This window comes from Oryctolagus cuniculus, chromosome 2 (assembly GCF_051225735.1).
Source record: "Oryctolagus cuniculus isolate XC-2025 breed Fujian yellow rabbit chromosome 2, ASM5122573v1, whole genome shotgun sequence".
NCBI classification, from domain to species: Eukaryota; Metazoa; Chordata; class Mammalia; order Lagomorpha; family Leporidae; genus Oryctolagus; species Oryctolagus cuniculus.
This window is the reverse complement of record NC_142868.1, coordinates 41,555,877-41,579,738: the sequence shown is the minus strand read 5'-3', so window position 1 is coordinate 41,579,738 and position 23,862 is coordinate 41,555,877. Positions and strand designations below refer to the sequence as shown.

Sequence of the window (23,862 nt, the reverse complement as noted above, 5' to 3'; positions counted from 1 at the left end):
TGTTAGAAATTAAATCCTCTGTAAATTTTAGAACCTTAGGGAATCCATCAAGTGTATCATATATTTTTCCCAGAACGCACCATGCTATGTATCAAAGTCTTCCTTAGCCCATATGAATTGTGTATGTGTCCCTTGCTTGTATGAGTATTTCATTATTAAGTGATTTGGTAGACTCAACACATTACTGAAGTTGCCTTAAGGCCAAATTTTTTTAACTTCTTATGTAATCAGAAGCCACCAAGCCTGGTCAGTGGCCTGAGGTAGAGGGAGGGGCGTGGTCAGCCTGCTGCTGGCTTTCCTTTACTGTCTGCTTCCACCACCAGAGAGGCACGTGAAGGCGTCATCACTCCGGGCCCACTTTTCGCCCCTGACACGTTGGGTGTGACATTTTCTAGTCCTGCCATGCTACCATGTGCTGGAGACGTTCTTGAGTTCCAGGGAGTGGCTGGAAACTGGGTTGGCCCTGGGGAACCACATGCTGTGGACAGTTGCCAAGTCTGGTATTTGGTTTGAATTCTACTTTTTTCCTAGCCTGCCGTCTGCAGAAGTTGATTATACTTATTTTCTGTTTGTTTTGTTTTTGTCTTTTAATCCCACGGATTTCTCTGTGGTTTAATTCCCCTAATGCAGATCGAATGGCATTACTTCTCCCAGATGGTCCTCAGCTCTGTCCCTGTGGCCTATGCAATTCTTCAGGTTCATTTAATTTAGGACTATAGACTTTCATTCTTAAATCTCTACCCTGCGTGAAACTCGAACTCCACAACTTTTAGTGGCAAGACCTCACCTCATAAAAAGCTATTTTTGTCTTTATATCCTATTCAGTGTGAATATTTGTGCATGTGTATGCAGAAATATTAATGTTTTTAATTATGTAGAGCTGTCTACATAACTATGTAATGTATAGTATATGTGTTAATTGGTTAAGTCTGAAAAATTCATAGATCCAATAGGAATTATTTTGAAATCTAAAACAGATTAACTTTTGCTATACGTTAATGGTTTGTTATAATTTAGATTTAATATAGTAGGTCTAAGAAAAGAGAGAAGTATAGCAGTGAAAGTGGTAAAATATGCTTCACTAACAAAAAATGCCTCAGAAATCTGTCAGCTTAGAACTATGTGCTGATATCACTAAAATATAGTACAACTCTTGACTCACTTGAAAGACGATAGATAGACAACCATCCTTCTGTTTCCTCTAGGAATTGGTTCCAGGACTCTCCTTGGACACCCAAATCCTGGGATGCCCAAGTCCCTTATATAAGATAGGATTTTATATTATATATAAAATTATATAAGATATAAGTCCCTTATATAATATAAATTTGAGTATGAGCCATGGACATCCTCTTTTGTTCTTTCGGTCAGCTCTGAGTTCCTTATTCTACCTACTACAGTGTAAATGCTGCGTAAGCAGTTGTAACCTTGTATTGTTTAGGGAATAATGATGAGAAAAAACCTGCACATATTCAGTACAGGCAGGGTTTTTTTTTTCTTCAATGTTTTAGACCCAAGGTTGGTTGAATCCTCAGGGGCGGTCTCTGTAGAGTAAAAGTGCCTTGGTTCAGTTGCAGCAGGATAAGGAGAACAGTGGGCTCCCTCCCACCTCGGGTCCCAGCCCACGTCTTCACCTCGGCGTAGCCTTAGCCACAGGAGAACAAGGAGGGACACAGTGAGGAGGTTGTCCTGTAACATCTCAGCCTCCTACACTTGCTGTCTGATTCCATCTTCCTTCTGGGGACTGTGACTTCAGGCGCAGGCACCTCGTTCCATTCATCAAGGTCCTACCCTCACCCAATTCCCGTGAGGAACTGAGTCTGTGTCTCTGGGTTCTCTCTTTTTTTTTTTTTTTTTTTTTTTTTTTTTTTTTTTTTTTGACAGGCAGAGTTAGACAGTGAGAGAGACAGAGAGAAAGGTCTTCCTTCTGTTGGTTCACCCCACAAATGGCCACTACGGCCAGCATGCTGTGTCCAGCACACTGCGCCAATCCGAAGCCAGGAGCCAGGTGCTTCCTCCTGGTCTCCCATGTGGTGCAGGAGCTCAAGCACTTGGGCCATTCTCCACTGCCTTCCAGGGCCACAGCAGAGAGCTGAACTGGAAGAGGAGCAACCAGTACTAGAACCGGCGCCCATATGGAATGCCGGCACCACAGGCCCACAGGCAGAGGATTAACCAAGTGAGCCACAGCACCGGCCCCTCTTTTTTTTTTTTTTTTTTTTTTTTTAAAGTATTTATGTGAGAGGAGAGGAGAGAGATAGAGATAGAGAGATGGATGGAAGGAAGGAAGGAAGACTTCTGTCTGCTGGTTTGCTTACCAAGTGACTGCAATGGCCCCAGTCCAGGAGGCCAAAGCTGGGAGCCAGAACTCAGTCCAGGTCTCCCATGTATGTGGCAAGAACCCAATTACTTGAAGCATCACTGCTGCCTCCCAAGGTCTGCATTAGTTGGAATCAGTTGCCAGAGCCAGGAGCCCATGTGTGCACCCTGATATGAAACTTGAGGGCCTTAACCAGCATCTTAACTACCAGGCCAAATGCCTATCCCTGAAGATTGTTTTCTCTTATTGTTTGGCCTTCACTGACATACTTATGGCTTATGGCTTGAAATGCTTGCACTTTGGCCGGCGCTGTGGCTCACTAGGCTAGCTGCGCCGGCACACCGGGTTCTAGTTCCGGTTGGGGCACCGGATTCTGTCCTGGTTGCCCCTCTTCCAGGCCAGCTCTCTGCCATGGCCCGGGAGTGCAGTGGAAGATGGCCCAAGTACTTGGGCCCTGCACCCCATGGGAGACCAGGATAAGCACCTGGCTCCTGCCATCAGATCAGCGCGGTGCGCTGGCCGCAGCGCGCTGACCGCGGCGGCCATTGGAGGGTGAACCAACGGCAAAGGAAGACCTTTATCTCTGTCTCTCTCACTGTCCACTCTGCCTGTCAAAAAATAAAAATAAGTAAATAAATAAAAAAAGCCAAAAAAAAAGAAATGCTTGCACGTTTATTTGATTCCCTGTTAAATATAAATAGTTGCCAGTAGTCAAATATTAGGATTTTTAAGCTATGATCCAGAATTCTTGAAATAACCAAAATTCTTCCAGTACTGGGTTGTGCCTATCTGCCCAGCTTCTCACCCGTTAACACCCCAAGGTTGCCTATCTTTCCTGTTTGGTTAATATGTTCAGTTCCTTTTTTCCACAGATAAATCTTCTGGCGTATATCTCCCTAGTCCCAGCTGCTGTCATTCTTTTTTTTTATTTTTAAATATTTATTTGTTTATTTAAAAGAGTTGCAGAGAGGCAGAGGCAGAGAGCGAGAGAGAGAGCGAGAGAGAGCGAGAGAGAGAAAGAAAGAAAGAGTCTTCCATCCGGTGGTTTACTCAGCAACTGCAGGAGCTGGGCCAATCTAAAGCCAAGAGCCAGGAGCCAGGAGCTTCTTCCAGGTCTCCCATGCGGGTACAGGGTCCAAGGACCTGGACCATCCTCTATTGCTTTCCCAGACCATAGCAGAGAGCTGGATCGGAAGTGGAGCAGCCAGGACTCCAACTGGCACCCATATAGGATGCCGGCACTGCAGGCAGTGGCTTTACCCACTACGCCACAGTGCCAGCCTCTGCTCTCATTCTTTAGCTTGGCCTCCTTTCTCTTATGGTAGTTAGTTATTTAGTTCATGTTTGTGCATAGTCTGATGAACTGAAGAAAGGTCTTCCTGGCCGTTTATGTTGTATGATCTTAACTTGTTTTTTGTTTTTTGTTTTGTTTTGTTTTTTAGATTTATTTATTTGACAGGTAGAGTTATAGACAGTGAGAGAGACAGAAATAAAGGTCTTCCTTCCATTGGTTCACTCACCAAATGGCCACAACAGTCGGAGCTGTGCCAATCCCAAGCCAGGAGACAGGAGTTTCTTCCTGGTCTCCCATGCGAGTGCAGGGGCCTGAGCACTTGGGCCATCTTCCACTGCACTCCCGGGCCACAGCAGAGAACTGGACTGGAAGAGGAGCAGCCGAGACTAGAACCAGCGCCTGTATGGGATGCTGGCACCGCAGGCGGAGGATTAACCTAGTATGCCACGGCGCCGGCCCCTTGTAATAACCTAGAACAAAGGGCACTGCAAGTTTCCTAAGCGACATGGCTCTCTTGTCAGGGAACCACATGACACAGGGGCCAGACCACCTGATGTTCCTTCCCGTGGAGTTTCCGTGTGATTTTGAGTTGGGAGCTGGGAAGCAGGCCTGGAGTTTAATCAGCATGATGGCCTACATACTGGTGAGAAAATAGGAGTAGAGTGATTTCTATATGTTGAGTAAAAAAAAAAAATGGATGTAGTATGTAAGTTTGAAACCATTGTTAATTAAGAAATGGGGAATTCTGGAGTGGGCACTGAGCCTAGGATTGAGACCCAGGTCTGACTCCTGATCGCATCTTCCTGCTATTGCAGGTCCTGGGAGGTGGTGGTGATGGCTCAAGTAGCTGAGTTTCTGCCATCCGTATGGGAGACCTGGGTTGTGTTCCTGGCTCCTGGCTTCTGCTCCAGCAGAGTCTGGGCTGTTTTTTTTTTTTTTTTTTTTTTTTTTTTTAATATTATTTATTTATTTGAAAGGCAGAGTTTACAGAGAAAGAAGGAGACACACACATACACACACATGAGAGAGAAAAAGAGAGAGAGATAGAGAGATTGTCTATTCACTGGTTCACTCCCCTAATAGCTGCAATGCTTGGAACTGGGTCTGAGGCCAGGAGCCAGGAGCCTCTTCCAGGTTTCCCACGTGTGTGCAGGGGCCCAAGGACTTGGGCCATGTTCTGCTGCTTTCCCAGGTACATTAGCAGGGAGTGGGGTTGGAAGTAAAGCAGCTAGGTGCCCATATGGGATGCTTGTGTTGCAGATGGCGGCTTTACCTGCTATGCCATGACACCAGCTCCTATTGTAGGCATTTAACAAATGAACAAGTGAATAAGAGATTTCTCTCTCCATCTCTCTTTGTCTCTCCATCTCTCTCTGTTCTCTGCCTCTCAAAGAAATAAATGAAAAAAGGAAAATAGAAATTTTTTATCATTGGACTTTGATGTGGTTGGTTTGTGGTAATGCTGCTCCAGCATAGCAAATGGCCAATAGTTTATGAAGCTGGAGGAATGGGGAGACTTGTGTGTCAGGGATCCCCAGAGCCACCTCCCTGCTCTGTGATTCACTGTGAGGACGCACAGGACTGAGCATTTATTCATATTTGGTCTGACTTATTGCAGTGAAAGGATGCAAAGCAAAATCAACAAAGGGAAAATGTGCATGAGGCCAGGTGCAAACTCCTGAGAGTCTTACTTGAGTGGAGTCTCAGAGGAGGTGCCTAGTTGCAATCCAGCACTGAATTGTTGTGACCTTGGTAAAATGTTGTCTGCCAAAGAAGGTTAGTGAAGCCTCAGCGCCCCAGTCACATAGGCACCCTGTGCCTAGCGTATCAAAACCCATACTCCAGAAGGAAAGCCAAGTGCTCAGCATAAACCACAAGATCTATGTAGTTAAGGCAAAGAGAGCCCCTCTTACCAGCGCTGGGGGTGTGGAGGGGGGCGCTTCCAAAGTCCAGGTTGACTGCTGCCAGCCGCGGGCCACCGTTGCACGCAGGCATCACTCAGGCTGGCAATGTCAACTCCCGCACATTAGAAGTAGAGGTGGTACAGCTTGCTGCACGCTGGCTGCATGGCAGTCCCTGTGCTAAGTACTGTACACCATCATTTCCTTTATTTCTCAAAACAATGCTGCATTAAGTTATAGCAGACTTAGTCTCAAAATGAGGAACTGAGCCTGAGAAAGGTTAACAACACACACCATGCAAGAAACTGCATTCACCTGCAAAAAATGACAAGGCTATTGATTCAAAGCCCATCTGTCTTTGGAGTAACCTGGATACTACTCCAGGGAAAGTGGAAGATCAGTCTGTTAGTGCTTGCCATAATACAGATGTAGTTTTTTTTTTAAATTTTTTAAAGTATTTTTTAAGATTTATTTATTTTTTTTAAAAGTCAGAGTTACACAGAAAGAAGGAGAGACAAAGAGAGAAGTCTTCTGTCTGCTGGTTCACTCCCCAATTGGCCGCAACAGCTGGAGCTGAACTGATCTGAAACCAGGAGCCTGGAGCTTCTTCTGGGTCTCCCACATGGGTGCAGGGGCCCAAGGACTTGGGCTATCTTGTACTGCTTTCCCAGGCCATAGCAGAGAGCTGGGTTGGAAGTGGAACAACTGGGTCTCGAACTAGCATCCATATGGGATGCTGGCACATCAGGTGGTGCCTTTACCAACTATGCCACAGCACCGGCCCCCAGATACAGTTTTACTCTAAAATTTTGGAAGACTTTTTTTTTTTTTAGTTTTCAGGTATGAATTTTTTGAATTTTCTCTGTGATAAAAGAAAATGAACACCAGGCAGGGTTTTTGTCCTGACTCTGCCACTATCTAATTGGACTTTACAAAATAATGCTCTCTGATCTGTATATATAATTTAAAATTACTTTCTCATGTATATTTCTCTTTTTTATATTCAGCTATTTTTCATCACCATTTCAACCACATATTTGATCATTCTCAAGTCCTGTTGTATTAGCCAGCATTCTGTGGAGAAACTGAGTCAATTGTGTATCTATGGGATATGTCCATATGATTTACGTATACACGTACATTTTGTGTCCATAAAATAGAATAAGTGATCTGATGTGCTGAGCAGAAGGTTTGATTTTCTAGACAAAGCAAAAACAAAAGAACAAAAAGCAGATTGGTTATTTCAGAATTACTTTCCATTCCAAGGCAGATGGTGAGATGAGCAATAGGGAAGTAACTGATTTATTTAGCATTAGATTGTTTCAGGTTACTTCTTTTGTGTAAAAATTAAAGCAAAGAATGATGGTCACTATCATGCCAGTTGAAACTGGCCTGTTTTGCAAATTTAACTATTTTTTTCTATACTTCAGATTTCTGGAAAGTTAGATTAATAGCTTAGTTTCAGCTTGGAGAACTTGCAAGAATGACTTCATTTGATTTTAGGAGAATGTCCCATCTGCTGATTTACTCCCTAGATGGCTGTAATGGCTAGGGCTGAGCCAGGCCAAAGCCAGGTGCCAGGAGCTCCATCCGGGTGTGGTGTGGGCCCAAGTACTTGGGCCATCCTCTTTTTCTTGCGCAGGTGCATTAACAGAGAGCTGGATCAGAAGCAGAGCAGCCAGGACCTGAGCTGGTGCTATTAAATGGGATGACGGAATCGTAGGGGGCAGCTTAGCCCACTGCACCATGACACCAGCTATTCTTGTAGTTATTTATTTTTTTTAAGATTTTTTTTTATTTATTTGAAAGACTTACAGAGAGAGAAGAGATAGAGATCTTCCATCCGCTGGTTTACTCCCAAATGGCCGAAACCACCTGGGCTGGGCCAGGCCAAAGCCAGGAGCTAGGAGTTTCATTCGGATCTCCCATGTGGGTGCAGGAGTCCAAACACTTGGGCCATCCTCTGCTGCCTTCCCAGGCACATAAGCAAGGAGCTAGATTGGAAGTGGAAATTCCGGGACTTGAACCAGTGCCCATATGGGATGCCAGCGCTACAGATGGAGGCTTAACCAGCTGCGCCACAGTGCTGGCCCCTCTTGTAGTTTTCACTTTTGCATGTGTGTGTAGAAAAGGATCTGGATGATGAGGGATTGGCCTATGGGACTATGAAGGGTGAAAAGTTCTACCATGTGTTTCCCGTAAGTGGGAGACCCAGGAGAGCTGGTGACGCCATGCAGCCGAAGGCACGAGAGCAGGACGATCCAGTGCTGTGAATCCCGGGCCCAGGGCACACGATGAGCTGTTCCAGTGTAAGCAATGATTAAGGCCAGGGCAAATTCCTGTCTCCTCTGCTTTTTGTTCCATTTAGGACTGGGGAGGCTCTCCCACCCTGGGCAGAGCAATCTGTTTGCCAACTCCAGTGATTGCAATGCCCTTTGCACTGGGAGACACCCACACAGGCAGGCACACTCAGGAATGGTGTTTAATCTGGGCAGCCCATGGCCCATTCAAATTGACACATGAAATTAAACTTGGTGCCTGTGAATTAATTCTCCTTCCCTCTACTACAACCTGACTGCCTCTCTTGACTTGTCTTTTAGGTGGTTTTGGATTGTCATCTTTCATCTGTGGCTGTCAGAGATATTTCCTTTTTTTTTTTTTTTTTTTTTTTTTAAGATTTATTTATTTACTTGAAAGTCAGAGTTACAGAGAGACAGAGCTCTTCCATCCGCTGTTTCACCCCCCAGATAGCTACAATGGCAGGAGCTGGGCTGATCAGGAGCCAGGAGCTTCCACTGGCTCTCCCACGCAGGTGCAGGGGCCCAAGCACATGGGCCATTCTTTACTACTTTCCCCAGCCATAGCAGGGAGCTGGATCAGAAGTGAAGCACCTGGAACTCAAACTGGCGCCTATTTGGGATGCTGGCATCGCAGGTGGCAGCTTTACCTGCTACACCACAGCACTGGCTGCCAGAGAGATATTTCAAAGCTGGAGCTGCAGCGGGCATTGTGACGTAGCACCCACATTCCATATCAGGATGTCACTTCAAGTTCTGGGTACCCCACTTACAATTCAGCTGCCTGCTAATGTGCCTGGGAAGCAATGGATGATGACTGAAGTGCTTGAGACCTTGGCACCCATTGTGGGAGACCTGGACAGAGGTGCTGGCTCTTGCCTTTGGCTTGGCCCAGCCCTGGCTGTTGTGGCCATTTGGGAAGCAAACTAGTGGACAGAAGATTCTCTCTCTCCCTCATTTTTTGTCTCTCTCTATGTCACTCTTCCTGTCAAAGTAAGTAAATAAATCTTTAAAACCTGTAACTTCTTAGGATCAAGCTAATATGTCTGAAAACATTCTGTTTTCTACCTACAGTTACTCTGACATTGTGCCTTTGCTAACACTGTCCATTCTACTTGAAGTGACACGAACTACACTGCCTGCCTGCCAGGCTCCATCTGTCTGCCCACCAGCTATTCTGTCGATCAAACATTTGCTGATTGCCTGGTGAACACTCCTCTTCTCTGACTTGGCGCAGTCCCTGCCTTCTCTGAAGCTTTCCGTGTATACCCCTAACACAGGTAGAGTGGTTGCCCGTGGCTGCGTGCATTATTATAACATCTTGGGGTTGCATGACTTCATTTACATTTTTGTGTTGCCCATTGGAGTTTAAATTCTCGTGATATTGTGATATAATAAGAAATATTTATTTTGGTATTTAGTCCCTGGCACCTGAAACAGTTCCAGAATGATTAAGGTGAAAGGAAATCTTTTGTTTCAGGATTTTTTTTTTTTTTTTTTGGATAGGCAGAGTTAGACAGTGAGAGAGAAAGAGAGAAAGAGAGAAAGGTCTTCCTTTTTCTGTTGGTTCACCCCTAAATGGCCGCCATGGCCAGCGCGCTGCGGCCAGCATGCTGTGCCGATCTGAAGCCAGGAGCCAGGTGCTTCCTCCTGGTCTCCCATGCGGGTACAGGGCCCAAGGACTTGGGCCATCCTCCACTGCACTCCCGGGCCACAGCAGAGAGCTGGACTGGAAGAGGAGCAACCGGGACAGGATCCGGCACCTCAACCCGGACTAGGACCCAGGGTGCCAGCGACGCAGGTGGAGGATTAGCCAAGTGAGCTGCAGCGCTGGCCAGGATTTGTTTTTTATCCCTAGTTCTTGAAATAGCTGCAGAGAAATACATGTATCAAGAGCATTTTTGTTATTTACAGCAAGTCCCTTTCAACCTCACTTACATCTCTGCATTCATGAGATGACTTTTGGGAAGTTCCAAAAGTTGGTAGCATGGAATGCCAGGTAGCATGGAATTGCCAGGGAAACTAACCACTGATTAGGGAGTTGCAACTCTCTGCCCTTCCCCTTGACCTCTGGGGAGGGGAGAGGGACTGGAGGTTGATTCCATCACTAATGGCTAATGATTGGATCACTGTGCCCATATAGTGATGCTCTATAAAAACTCTAACAGAAAGTGTTCAGAGAGCTTCCAGACTGGTGAATAAGAGCACAGCCATGTGCCAGGAGGGCTGTGCACTGCAGACACTTCTGTGGGTTTATAATGACATGCAGTCAGCCTTTGTAACTGTGGCCTCCACGTCTGCAGTTAGCTAACTATGGGCTGGAAAAAAAATCGCATCTGTGCTGAGTGATAAACGTTACATTGTCTTAGTAAGTAATCCAGAGATGATTGAGCATGTGTGGGGTGATGGGCATAGGTTCTATACAAGTCCTGGGCCGTCTTCTCTAAGGGGCTTGAACATTAGCAGTTGGTATCTGTAGAGGGTGCTGGGGCCGACCCCCCTCAGATCCTCAGACACAACTGTACTTTCTCATGCCGCCTCCTTGCTGTAGTGAGGGTGGCCTCTTGAGACTTGGGGGTTCTTGTCCTTGAGTGTCACTGTGATTTGCACTTGTCCGTGCATTTGTAGATTACCTGGGACTCCTCACTTGGCCCTTCAAGGTTTCCCTCTGCTCTCAATTGTACACAGCTTAGAGTCCACAGGTATACAGGGCTATTTTGAACTCAGGCTTGTATTGGTCTGTTATCTTCAGCATCCCCATAAGGCTAATCTGTATAAACTCACCAATTTGCCCAGCCTCTATTTTATGTGAAGAAACCAGGGGACAACCAAGTCAGATGTGTTCTCAGAAGTGACATTCCATTTGACTAGGTGAACCAAGATGTCTTACCGTCCCAGCTGTCTGTTAACCACATTGTGCTACTTTTCTCAAAGGGGAACTTCCTTAAACAGTAACTTCACTGACCACTTGTATACGTGCATTTCCTTCCTCCTTGCCTTCTTTGCTAGTTTACGTACCAGACCATGACAAGGGTGTTCTTTTTACCAGTTGTTAAGTTTTGATTCGTTTTTTCCCCGGTACCCATGAGGTAGAGGAAACCCTGTGCATTTAAGTAAATTAGAATGTGAAGTAAAAGAAAATATTTCTGTGTATGCTCATGTGAAAGAAGCTGAAAAAGTTGTACTTAGGTGCTAACTCTCAAGCACTTTCAAGTGGGTTTGGCTACATAGTACTTTTCATAAACACTGTAAGTGGTTCTTCACAGAGAACACTCACAAGTAACTCAGTTACCATGAATTTATTCAAGTTCATTGTCTTCCCAAACAGTAGGGAACAATCTCAGAGTGACAAAAGACCCATGGAAATTTGGCTCCTTTCACCAACCATAGTATTTTTGAGGTTCATTCCTATTGTAATACATATCAATACTTTATTTCCTTTTGTAGCTAAATAAAATTCCATTGTATGGAAACACTACATTTTGTTCATTCATTGAGGGATGTTGGGTTGTTGATGGATGTCTGAGTTGTTTCCAGCCTTTGGCTATTTTCAGTAGAGCTGAATATTCACATACAAGTTTTTGTATGGACATCTGTGTTTTCATTTCTCTTTGGTATAGGAGTTGAATTGCTTTGTCTTTAGGGAACCAGACATTACCTAGGTGTTTAACCTTTTGAAGAATTGCTAGACTGTTTTCCAAAGCAGCCGTTCCATTTGACACATTGTAAGAAGGTTCTGGTGTTTCCAGATCTTCCTTAGCGCTTGTTATTAACCTGTCTTGTTGATTGTAGGCACTCCATTGGGTTTGAATGCCTCCTTCAGGTTTTGGTGTGAATTTCCTTATGGCTCGTAAGATTGAGCATCTTTTCATATAGTATATTTATTTATTTATTTATATGCAGAGTGGACAGTGAGAGAGAGAGACAGAGAGAAAGGTCTTCCTTTGCCGTTGGTTCACCCTCCAATGGCCGCCGTGGCCAGAGCGCTGCGGCCGGCGCACCACGCTGATCCGATGGCAGCAGCCAGGTACTTATCTTGGTCTCCCATGGGGTGCAGGGCCCGAGGACTTGGGCCATCCTCCACTGCACTCCCTGGCCACAGCAGAGAGCTGGCCTGGAAGAGGGGCAACCAGGACAGAATCCGGTGCCCCGACCGGGACTAGAACCTGTGTGCTGGCGCCACAGGCGGAGGATTAGCCTAGTGAGCCGCGGCACTGACCAATATATTTATTTTTAAAAACCTATCTGGCCGGCGCCGCGGCTTACTAGGCTAATCCTCCGCCTAGCGGCGCCGGCACACCGGGTTCTAGTCCCGGTAGGGGCGCCGGATTCTGTCCCGGTTGCCCCTCTTCCAGGCCAGCCCTCTGCTGTGGCCAGGGAGTGCAGTGGAGGATGGCCCAGGTGCTTGGGCCCTGCACCCCATGGGAGACCAGGAAAAGCACCTGGCTCCTGGCTCCTGGCTCCTGCCATCGGATCAGCGCAGTGCGCCGGCTGCAGCGCGCCGGCCGCGGCGGCCATTGGAGGGTGAACCAACGGCAAAGGAAGACCTTTCTCTCTGTCTCTCTCTCTCACTGTCCACTCTGCCTGTAAAAAAAAAAAAAAAACAAAAAAACAAAAAAAACAAAAAAAAAACCTACTGGCAGGAGCCTCATCTTTATTTCATTTTGTAAATGAAGAGGATGGTGGTGTGTTAGTAAGTGTTTAGCATCTGGGAGGAGGGAGAGCCGCCTGATTTTTAGCATTTCCAATTTCTGTGGTATAAATGCTCCCTCTGTGGCTAGATTTCCTGTGTCTGTGTGACATAATTGAACCCAAAACTGGAGAAGGATGTGCACAAGAGGCCTTCATGAGGTGGCATGAGGTGACTCCAACACAGGAGGGAAAGGGAAGAATGGGTGACATGAGCCTCTATGGGGCTACCTGGAATTGTGCACATTAGGCACTGCACAACCATAGGGAGTGCCATTCACATTTCAGTCTAAAAAGAACAAAATAGGGTATCTATTGAGTGTCTACCACTTATTTAATATATTTTTAAAAGATTTATTTATTTATTTGAAAGTCAGAGTTACACAGAGAGAGAATGAAAGGCAGAGAGAGGTCTTCCATCCTCTGGTTCACTCCCCAGTTGGCTGCAATGGCTGGAGCTGCACCAATCTGAAGCCGGGAGCCAGGACTTTCTTCTGGGTCTCCCATATGGGTGCAGGGGCCCAAGGACTTGGGCCATCTTGTACTGCTTTCCCAGGCCATAGTAGAGAGCTGGATTGGAAGTGGAGCAGCCGGGTCTTGAACTGGCGCCCATGTGGGATGCTGGCACCTGCTATGCCACAGTGCCAGCCCCACTTATTTAATCTTCACCACAATCTCCTAAGGCAGTTGTACTGTCTTTTTTTTTTTTTTTTTTCAGAGAAATTCAAGGCTAACTTGTAGCAGGAGTCTTGTACAGAGACAAGATACCAAGGCCTTTTAACAGGAAGTAGTCTATTATATATGCCAGCATAAAGCCCAGGTGGAATTTTTTATATAAAAGCCTGAGCCCTGAACAAAGATTTCCTTATATATGGTTTAGCTTCTTTGTCTCCCTTATATGGTTACATGTGTACATTTGATCGGATATGCTAATGTTACATGGCTGCCATAGGAATTGATACAATGCTGCCTCTGCACAGGTATTCACTGATAATGTTTCTTTTACACACCTACTGAGCTATACACTCTCTAGCAAGGGTTAACATCATTGCCTGGTGCTGATGAACAAAAAAGAAAAAAAAAACCCAAGCAGATAGTAACTTCACAGGCAAACATGTAACAACCACCTTTCATTCCCAGGACAAATTCCTCCCTTTTTCTCCTCCTGACCTTGGGAAGGCTTCTACCACATTAATCATGTTGCTGAGGAACAAGTTTAATTAAAACACAACGGCCCCTACCACAAACTCACTTAGCAGTTAGTTCACAACCAGTAAGTGTCAAAGTTGAGATTTAAAACAGGTCTTTTTTTATGCCAAAACTCATTTTATTTCAGCAACAGTCTCAGGGTTGTGGGGTGTCTCCAAGATCACCCCCAGGTTCCATGATTTGCTGGGAAGACTCCTAAGATGTAGCACATAGTTGTACTCATGATTATCATTTATTACAGAGAAAGGATACTGAACGAAATCAGCAAAGGAAACAGGCACCTGGGGTGAAGTGTTCCTAGCACAGACCTCCAAGAGTCCTTCTCTGCTGGAGTCACATCACGTGGGTTTAAAACCTCCGGCAATGGGCTGCCACAACACAGGTGCAACACTGCCCACCAGGATACTCACTAGGGACCTGACATCACTCTGGTGTTTGACCTTTGGAAGAAATGCTAGACTGTTTTCCAAGCAGCTGTGGCATTTGGCATCTCCCTTAGAAGGTTCCAATCTCTCCAAATCTTCCTTGGCATTTTTTTTATTTCTCTTGTTGATTACGGCCATCCTAGTGGCCGTAATCATGAAGTAATCTCTCATTATTTTTTTTTTATTTTTATTTTTTTTAGATTTATTTATTTGAAAGGCAGAGTTAGAGACGCAGAGGGAGAGAGAAAGAAAGGTCTTCCATCCACTGGTTCACTCCCCAATGGCTACAACAGCTAGAACTGGACCGATCCGAAGCCAGGAGCCAGGAGCTTCTTCCGGCTCTCTCACGGGTGCAGGGGCCCAAGGACTTGGGCCATTTTCTACTGCTTTCCCAGGCCATAGTAGAGAGCTGGATCGGAAATGGAGCAACCGGGACTCGAACTGGTGCCCATATGGGATGCCGGCACTGTGGTTTTGGTGTATATTTCCTTATGGCTAGTAACACTGAGCATTTTTTTTATGTAGCCAAGGTTTTTATTGGTCACGTGGGCACCCTCTGCTTAGCATGTACCCAAATCCAGGGCTCCCAGAAGGAAAGCTGATGTTCAGAATAAACCATTTTGCTTCTGTCACCCATTTAGACACAGTGGACCGCTTTTGGCAGTGCTGAAAATGGTGGGATTCACCCCGAATCTAAGATGCCAGCCAAACCCAAGTATCTGTTCTCAAAGGAGCAGTTTAATTAATGCTGGCTGCCTGCGTTAACTGTTTTGTGCACACTGACCAAATGCAAAAAACAGGAAAGCATATCAGGAAAGGGAAGAGGCCGTGGGTGTCAGTTGCCGTCTCTGCCTTTGCCAGTGTCTGTGGAGAACCACCGACAGACGTGGTTTTCTAACCATGGCTCCCGACTTCACGAGTCTCAGCTCCTCTGGCTATAAAGCACATGCCTCTGTCCTTGCCGTTTCTCCGGATCTGCCTCCAAATTGTGATTCATTATGAGTGCTCATTCCAGATGTCACCGTGTGGCTTCATAACAACTCTGAATTCTCAGTGGCCTTTCTCTTCATTTGAATGCCTGAGGTCAGCTCTTGGTGTTTCCAGTGGAAATACTGGGTCTTTTGTTCCAGAGCCCCAGACACTCTGTCTCAGACTCACTTTCACAGTGGTGAAGTTGGACTCAAGTTTCCTCCACCTGATCTCCTGGGTGTCTGGGCCACATGGTGGGGCCACACCTTCCTCTCTTCTTGTGGGCAGGAGCTGACAATTGTCTGTGCCCTTGCCACCTGTCATCAGCACGTCACCAAGGGCTTGTGATGTAGAGGAACCATTCTGGGAGGGAGCAGCCAGCCCGAGGGAGCCGTGAGCTGACTGAAGGCCAGGTTCCTCTTACGCTGAGTTGCCAAGGCGGCTGAGTTAAAGAAAGCAAAACAAGTCACCTCAGTTTTACCTGGCCAGTTCCTTCAGTTCCTAAGTGAAGTAAAGACTATTTTCTTGCCATTGTCTTTGCATACTTATTTTTGCATTACTTGTTTTATTTGTATGACCAGCAATGTTCTTTAGTGTTAAGAAAAGCAGGTTTTCTAACTTAAATGGCAAGCACTGGCTCTGACCTGAGACGGCCAGTGTTCAAATCCTGGGAGCTGTCACTCCCTTGTTTATATGACCTGGGCAAGTAAAAGTAACCAGTTTGTGCGTCAGTTTCCTGATCTATGAAATGGAGACCATAGGAGCTGGCATTGTGGCACTGCAGGTTAAGCTACTACCTGCGATGCTGGCATCCCATATCAAAGTGCAGGAGTCCTAGCTACTCCACTTCCTATCCAGCTCCCTGCTAATGCACCTGGGAAAGCTGTGGAAGATGGCCCAAGTACTTGATCTATCCACATGGGAAATCTGAATGGAGTTCCTGACTCCTGATTTTGGCCTGGCCTAGCCCTGTTCATTGCAGCCATTTGCAAAGTGAACCATGGTTGGAAGATCTCTCTCTCTCTCTTTCTCTCTCTCTCTCTCTGTAACTCTACTTCTCAAATAAACAGTCTTGAAAATATGCCGATAATAATAGTTACTTCTGTGATGGGGATCAGTGGAAATGATGCATCTAAGATGTGGAATAAATAAATTTAAAACCTGGCATGTTGTGAGCCTCAAGGAAAGTTTAAAATATTGCTGCTGTCATTAACCCTTAGGATATCACAACCTGTTCTTTTTGGCTGTTCGTAGTAATTAAGTAAATAAAATTCCTTAACCTCTACCCCGTACACCTTTAAGATTTTATTATAAATTAACAATGCTCATTTATTTATTTAACTTTAACTGACAAATAGTAACAGTATGTATTTATGGGACATGGTATGATAGTTCAACACATTGTACAATGTGTACTGATCAAATCAGGGTAATTAGCATTTCCATCTCATTAAACATTTACCATTTCTTTGTGTTTTCTGGTTCTTTATGAAATATATAATAAATTGTTGTTAACTGCAATCATACTACCATGCTATAAATATTAGAATGTGTTCCTCCTACTTTAGAGTATTTTGTGCCAGTTATCCAACTTCTCCCTGTCCCCTCTTACCCCTCCCCTTTCTAACCTCTGGCCACCGCTGCTCTCTGCTCTTACATGAGCTCAACTTTTTTGCTTCCACATTTGAGTGAGATCATGAGATCATGTGATATTTTTCTGTGCCTGGATTATTTCACTCAGCCTAAAGGCTCTTGGTTCTACCCATATGACAATGTTTACTCCTACTGAAGATAATGTTATTTATAATTAGCAATGGAAATGTAAGGTACTTGTTGGAAAGAAGGTGCATTGTGGTGGTGAAGCTTGCCCTCTCTAAAACAAGCCACTTGGTGTCAGAATCATGCTGCTGTCTTCTACCCCCTTGTCTCTTGCCCCTGGCTTTGTGAGCTGGGCCGCCAGCCTGGGCGGTTGGTTCTTGGGGCTGGGGGTGTGGAATGGAAATGATTTCTTCTCTCTTCCCCTGGCTAGAGACCCTTCCACCCTCTCTCCCCAGCCTGTCTCTCCAGGTGGGAGCCAGAGTCATGAAAATTGAATGTATGTACCTGCTCCTCTCTCTCAAAAGATTTTCAAATGCTGATGATAAAGAGCAAACTGGTAACTCCTCTGTAGTCTGCTTCTTCTTTGCATTTGTTCTCTTTCTGTTCATGTTGTTGAAAATGAAATTCTAGGAATATGCTTCAATTCTGTTATCTCTTTGATACTTAAAAAATTATTAGGGGGTTGGCACTGTGGCACAGTGGGTTAAAGCCCCAGACTGCAGTGCTGGCATAAATGGGGGCTGGTTCAAGTTCTGACTGCTCCTCTTCTGATCCAGCTCTCTGCTATGGCCTGGGAAAGCAGTAGAAGATGGCCCAACTCCTTGGGCCCCTGCACTTGTGTGGGAGACCCAGAAGAAGCTCCTGGCTCCTGGCTTTGGATCAGCCCAGCTCTGGCCACTGCGGCCATCTGGGGAATGAGTCAGCGGAATGGAAGACCTCTCTGGCTCTGCCTCTCTCTGTAACTCTGTCTTTCAAATAAATAAAGTAAATCTTTAAAAAAAATTATTAGGCTTTCTCTCTTGTGTTTTTCAAAGCCATAACTCCGTAATTCTTTCGCATGTTGTTTGCTAATGCTTTATTTTAATCAACCTCAACAGCTGCAAAAACAAACACAAAGCCTTGCCAGACTTTCCCTTCTGTCCGTGGCCTCCTGGCCTGTGTGTGAGCCTCCCCCCAGAGCCCTGTTCTTGCTCTCAGAACTCTGCGGAAGGAGCTCTGCCTGCCTCTTGGAGGTTGGCGCGGTGGAGACTCCGCACCTGTCTCTTCCTGGGAGCTGCGTGGTTTTCCTGCTTCCTTTTTGTCTGCTCCTTCTTGCCTTCTTCAAGTGCTGCCCTTTCTCTGCCCATCTCTGCAAAGTGGGTGTCCCTTGGGGCTCTGTCCTCACTCTGCGTTTGCCAGTGCAGACATCATCCACGCGAGTGACTTCAGTTAGCATCTGTGTGTTGATGACTTCCCCACTGTCTGTGTCCCAGCTCAACCTAGTCTGAGGTCTGCAAGTTCTCACAAGCATCTCAAATTCCAAATGTCTGAAAAAAAACAAAAACTTACAATGTCCCCCGCCCCCAGTGGCCCATCCAACTACCCCAGCTCAACAATTGGTGACATAGTCTACATCGTGGTTTGTGCCAGAAACTTGAGGGTCTGTCTAAACTTGCCCTGTCCCTCACCATCTCTCGTGTGTGGATTCCCAACAGATTCTGTTGACTCTTCCATCTAAATACATCCCAGTCTTGCCATTTCCATCACTACCATGATCCAAGCCATCACCACCTCTTCCTGGGTGAATACAGTGGCCTCTGTGTCGGTTAGGACTGAGTTAGGCTATATATCACACAAAATACCTAAATAGTACTAGTTTAAAAAATAGAGTTTTCTCTCTCTCAATGTGTGTGTGTGAGTGTGTGTGTGTGTGTTGGGCGGTTGTTAAAAAGCACTGGAGGCAGCCATCTGGAACTGGTAGGGGTAGGTCCAAACTGGTGATCCTGGCTCCATTCTTTCCACTCCCTCATCCAGTTTGTTTCTTTTTCTTTTCTTTTCTTTTCTTCTTTTCTTTTCTTTTTTTTTAAGTGAGCCACTTGACCTTCAGGTAGCTTTGGTGGCTACTTTTTTTTTTTTTTAAGATTTATTTTATTTATTTGAAAGACAGAGTTACAGAGAGGTAGAGGCAGAGAGAGAGAGAGAGAGAGAAAGAAGTGTCTTCCATCCTCTAGCTCACTCCCCAGTTGGCCGCAATGGCCGGAGCTGCGCCAATTCGATGCCAGGAGCCAGGAGCTTCTTCTGGGTCTCCCACATGGGTGCAGGAGCCCAAGGACTTGAGCCACCTTCTACTGCTTTCCCAGGCCATAGCAGAGAGCTGGATCAGAAGAGGAGCAGCTGGGACTAGAACCCGCGCCCATAGGGGATGCCAGCGCTTCAGGCCAGGGCTTTAACCCTCTGTGTCACAGTGCCGGCCCCAGTTTGTTTCTTTTATGTTGACTCAAAATGGCTGCCAGAGCTCCAGCTGTCTTGTAAGAATTGCTGGTTAGGAGAAGGAAGAAAGGCAGAGAGAGCAGGGAAGGTCTTCTCTACCTGAGTCACCTGCCTGGAACAGCCTTCCCTGTGCTCCACCAAAGACCTCACCTCTGTTTCACTGACCAGAACTTAGCCACGTGACCATGCCTAGCTGCAAAGGGAGTTGAGAAATACAGTATTTTATTCTGTTTCATTAGTGGAAAATAGATGTTGTGGGTAGATAGTTAACAATCTCTGCCACATCCTAAAGAACTCTTCTATCCATTCATGCCCCTCTCCAGCCTTGTACACACAACAGCCACACTGATCTTTCATCTATGTATTTAATTTTATTTTTGAGTTAATTTTTTTGAGAGAGAGAGAGAGAGAGAGGGAGTCAAAGAGAGTGAGTTCCCATCTGCTGATTCACTTCCCAAATGCCCATGGCGGTGGGGCTGGGCTGGACTGAAGCTGGGAACGAGGAGGAACGTGATTTAGGTCTCCCAGTGGGTGGCAGGAACCCAATTACTTGAGCCGTCTCTGCTGCCTCCTCGAGTTTTCATTTGAAGGAAGCTGAAGCTGGAAACCAGAGCTGGAAGTTGAACACAGGTGCTCTGAATGGGGGATGAGAGCATCCTAACCAGTAGACCAAACGCCTACCCTCACGGTGGTCTTTTAAGAACACGCTCATGTCCCAGCCCTGCCTGAAACCCTCCACGAACTCATTATCCCCAACCAGATCTCAGCAGCCCTCAGTGGGACGCCTGACCACCTGGCCACACCGATCTGCAGTCCCTCTGCTCCTCACTCCCTAGCTTCCCGGCCTTTCTGTTCCTTGAAGTCACCAGTACCTTCCTGTCTCAGAGCAAGCACTTTGTGTCCTCTGTGGAGGGTAAATCTCTCCCCTGTGAACTGGCAGGCTGACCCCCTTGAGGTTTTCAGCTTCACTGTCACTTCCTCAGTATGTCCGCCCTGGCCCTCCACATTAGGTTAGATTTTCCTACATAATATATCGCACTTTGTCTGCGTATCTCTATTTTAAGGTGTTGTTAGTACCATTATCAGTCTTCCTCTTGAGTCTGTAAGTTTCCCAAAGCAGATGAAGGCATCACTTAGCCAGTTCTCTGCCAGTGGTAAATATTCAGTAAGTGGCTATTGAATGGTTGAATGGAATCCAGCTTCAAGGGGAATGAGATGGATTTATTTTGTATGCTGTTAAAGAGAAGTAAAGGAAACAGGTAAGGAATGACATCTTTCTATGTAGTCAGAGATGAAGAATCAGAACACGTGGGAGAAGTTGGGGTTAGAAGAGTAAGCTTGGAGCCATCGGATCTGGCTCATCTTATGCTGTTTGTCATGAAAGGAGGCAGTGGACTGGGGAGACCAGCGGATCCACTCTGAATCCTGGGTATGCCATTTACTCTCAGTGACACCCTCTGGCCATTTGGTAAGACTCTCTGAGTTTCAGTTTCTTCAGTCTACACTGCAGAAGATAGCCACTGTGCAAGGCCCTTTGCGTGTAAGCATCCAGGCGAGTGTTGTGCCTTCTCCTGTCAGTTTGGTTTATAAGACATGAAGATATTAAAAGGATGAAATTGTTTCTGTCATAAAATCAGAGACAATAGGAAGCATTATTCTCTTTGTCATTTCTGTGTCATGCTTGAATGCACATTTGCACAGTGAAAATCAATATTTGCTTCTAGGCTTAGGAATACAAGGGCTTTGGGAACTTTTTAAAGTTTGTTTTTAAGGTTTTTTTTAAACAAATACTTTTGTGGTGTGGAGGGAAGGAAAAACAATAATCTTTTTTTTCCTCTGCTCATCTTAGTTTTACTGGCTAGAGCCTTATAAATTAGACTACCAGAAAGATTAACAGAGAGAAAGCATAGACATTTTATCTGGTAATTAAAAAAAAAGATCTATTTATTTATTTGAAAGGCAGAGTTAGAGAGAGAAAGAGAGAGAGAAAGAGAGAGAGAGAGAGATTCCATTCACCGGTTCTCTCCCCCAAATGGCCACAACAGCCAGGGCTGGGTAAGGCTGAAGCCAAGAGCCAGGGCTTCTTCCTTAGCTCCCATGTGGGTGCAGGGCCCCAAAGACTTGGGTCATCATCTGCTGCTTTCCCAGCCATATTAGCAGGGATTAGAAGTGGAGCAGCTGGGACTCCAACTGGTGCTCACTTGGGATGCTGGTGGTGTTGCAGGTGGAGGCTTAACCTGTTAAACCATACGTCAGCCCCTATCTAGTAATTATTAACATGTGCATGGGAGTCTTCATGAGGCAAATCAAGACTTTGCCAAACAGCAGTTAGAGCTGAAAGCTTACACCAGGTTGGACAAAGATTAGAAAATTGATAAACTATGAAACCAGGAAAATAAAAAGAGTCTGGGGATAGGGCAGTCAGTTGTAGAAGAGCAGCTGGAAGGTAAGGGTTAGTGTAGCAGGGCTGGCATGTGCAGATCTCTCCCAGCCTTTACTCCCTGTCTCTGGTGGTGAGAATGCCTGCTTCCTGTTGGCACTGGAGGGCACCTTTCTGATGGGTGCTGTCCTTCCAGGAAGAGGAAGGAAGGTCTGGGTACCCGTCTTGCATCTGCTGGCTTTCTGGTGTCTTTTACTCAAAACACTTGAGAGCCCAAATGGCATGGTTAGGGGTGTCATACAGTCTGTCGCCCTACTGGTGATGCAGTGTGTGTTAAGCATGGTCTTAATGCCCTTGATGGCTATACTAGCTATACTAACGTGCTGTGTTAGTATTAACTTGAATCCTCTAACTGTAGGTGGTAGATACACTTATTCCCATTTTGACAGATGAGGAAGCTGAAGAGAACAGAGGCTGAGAACCTGGCTTAAAGGCACGATATATGTGTGGCACAGGTCTAGGCAGTCTAATTCCAGAATGTACCGTGCCGCCTTCAATAATTTTGTGATAGCTTTTTGTCTGGTTCCCATTGTGTAGTTACATAAGGATCAGATGACGTATGTTAATCTTTATATTCATCAGAATGTGAGTTAGCCATCAAGAAAGTCTAACTGGTAAAAGCGTATCTTTGTATTACTACTATCATGCTTCGGAGGAAGAGAAATTTTTGGCCAATGCTTCTCCCTGCTATTGTGTGTTAAAAGCCAGGAGTTGGCAGAGATCAACTCTTCCTAACCTAAAAAGGAAGTGCTAGTGTAGTTGCCTGCTGATTCAGTGTTGGTTTCATACCATCAGACAGAACTACAATAACAGCCTCAAAGTGCAAAAATAGTGCAGTCACATGAGCCGTCAACGGTCATCTTTAAAAACAGAATTGTAAAACTCATGAAGTAGAGGTTAGTCTCATTTTCTGGCTGAAAAGAGGAGATATTGGTAGAGACGGGTGATTTCTGTTGTGCCTCCTGTAATTTTAGAGAACTGGCATTTGTCATAATCTAAGGAAGGAGCTCATTTGTGCTATTTTATTTTATAAGACATGATCAAATTTGACAGCAATTCTCAGAAGATCTTTCTTGGAGTCTAGAAGGTAGGTGTCAGAATTGTTTTCTTAACCAAAACTTGTGGCTTTTGTTTGTATTTTCCCTAGGGCTAGTATGACTTTGAAAAACTGTATTAGTAGCTAAACTTATCCAACACTTAATTTATCAGCTCTGTTCCAAAAGCTTTACATGAATTGACTCCTTCAGTACTTACCATGAACTTAGGAAGTTCTTGGTGCTGTTATCTATCCTATTTTAGAGCTACAGAAACAGGTACAGAGAGGCCAAGTAAGTGACCCAGCGAGACCCAGTGAGTGAGTCTCTAGACTTTTAGCTTCTAAGCAGTAAGCTCTATTGGCCCAGCATCCCGAGGTGCAAGACATGTAAAACAACATTAAGATGTTCATTATCTTTTTTTCTTATTTTTAAAAAGCTACCACATTTTTCTTCCTTTTAAGAATAATGATGGCTCACCAAGTAACAGAGCCAGGCTCAGCTTTGTGTGTGTGTGTGTGTGTTTAATCAGCCCAGGCCCCTGCATACCAGGTATAACCATTTAGGCCGATGGTCACCATCACCTTGAAGATGAAGTACAACCCCATTAGCTCTACGTGCAAATCCCTTCCTGAACTGCTCCCATCCTGCCCCCGCTCTCCTCTCCTGCCTCTCCCTCCATCCTCTGTGGTGCATCTCAACACACTGGTCACTCGGAAATGTTGCGATGCCCAAATCTCCTATGCTCTTTGGTAACTACCCAAGTTTGCTCACTATGTTCTCTTCTCCTTTCTATGAAAACTCCGTGAAGCCTTCCCTGACTCTATGTCCCATTGTCCTTGCTCAGTCAAGGACTTTCCACGCTGCTGCAGGTGCAGCCGTCTCTTTCCAGTCCATTGCAGGTTCCTTGAGGACATGAGCTGTGCTTTCCTCACCAAATGCTACCTAAGAGTCAAATAAAAGAGATGAAGTAGTGAGGATAGGGGAAGATTATGGAATGACGTGAGGTTATTTATTCCGTTAATGTTTGACTTTATTATCCTGTCTCAGGAGTATATGGCTGATTTTGGAACATAAACCATGCAGTGTGACCTGCTTTCTTCATGACCAGGAATTAAATGTTCATAGATTATGACAGTTTCAACCATGGTATTCATGAAACATGCAACAGTGAAATAGAAAACTACCTTGTGCTGGTGGTTCCTGTAAGTAGTAT

General features: G+C 45.4%; 1 protein-coding gene across 10 annotated transcripts in view; it reads left to right on the top strand.

The window, feature by feature from the left end:
- The window catches only part of TEC (tec protein tyrosine kinase), a 122,464-nt gene that overhangs the window by 39,412 nt on the left and 59,190 nt on the right, over positions 1-23,862 (top strand). Inside the window, exons 1-2 of one of the 10 annotated variants that reach the window (XM_051831422.2) lie at positions 22,483-22,699; positions 23,697-23,851. The exons of 5 other annotated variants lie outside the window; for them this stretch is intronic. In XM_051831422.2, the coding sequence (XP_051687382.1) occupies positions 23,765-23,851 (87 nt within the window). In that variant the 5' untranslated portion in view covers positions 22,483-22,699; positions 23,697-23,764. Of the gene's footprint in view, positions 1-8,886; positions 9,093-20,412; positions 20,432-22,466; positions 22,700-23,696; positions 23,852-23,862 lie in introns of those variants that run through there. 4 more of the 10 variants (XM_089325383.1, XM_089325382.1, XM_089325386.1 and 1 more) reach the window with 4 other exon arrangements.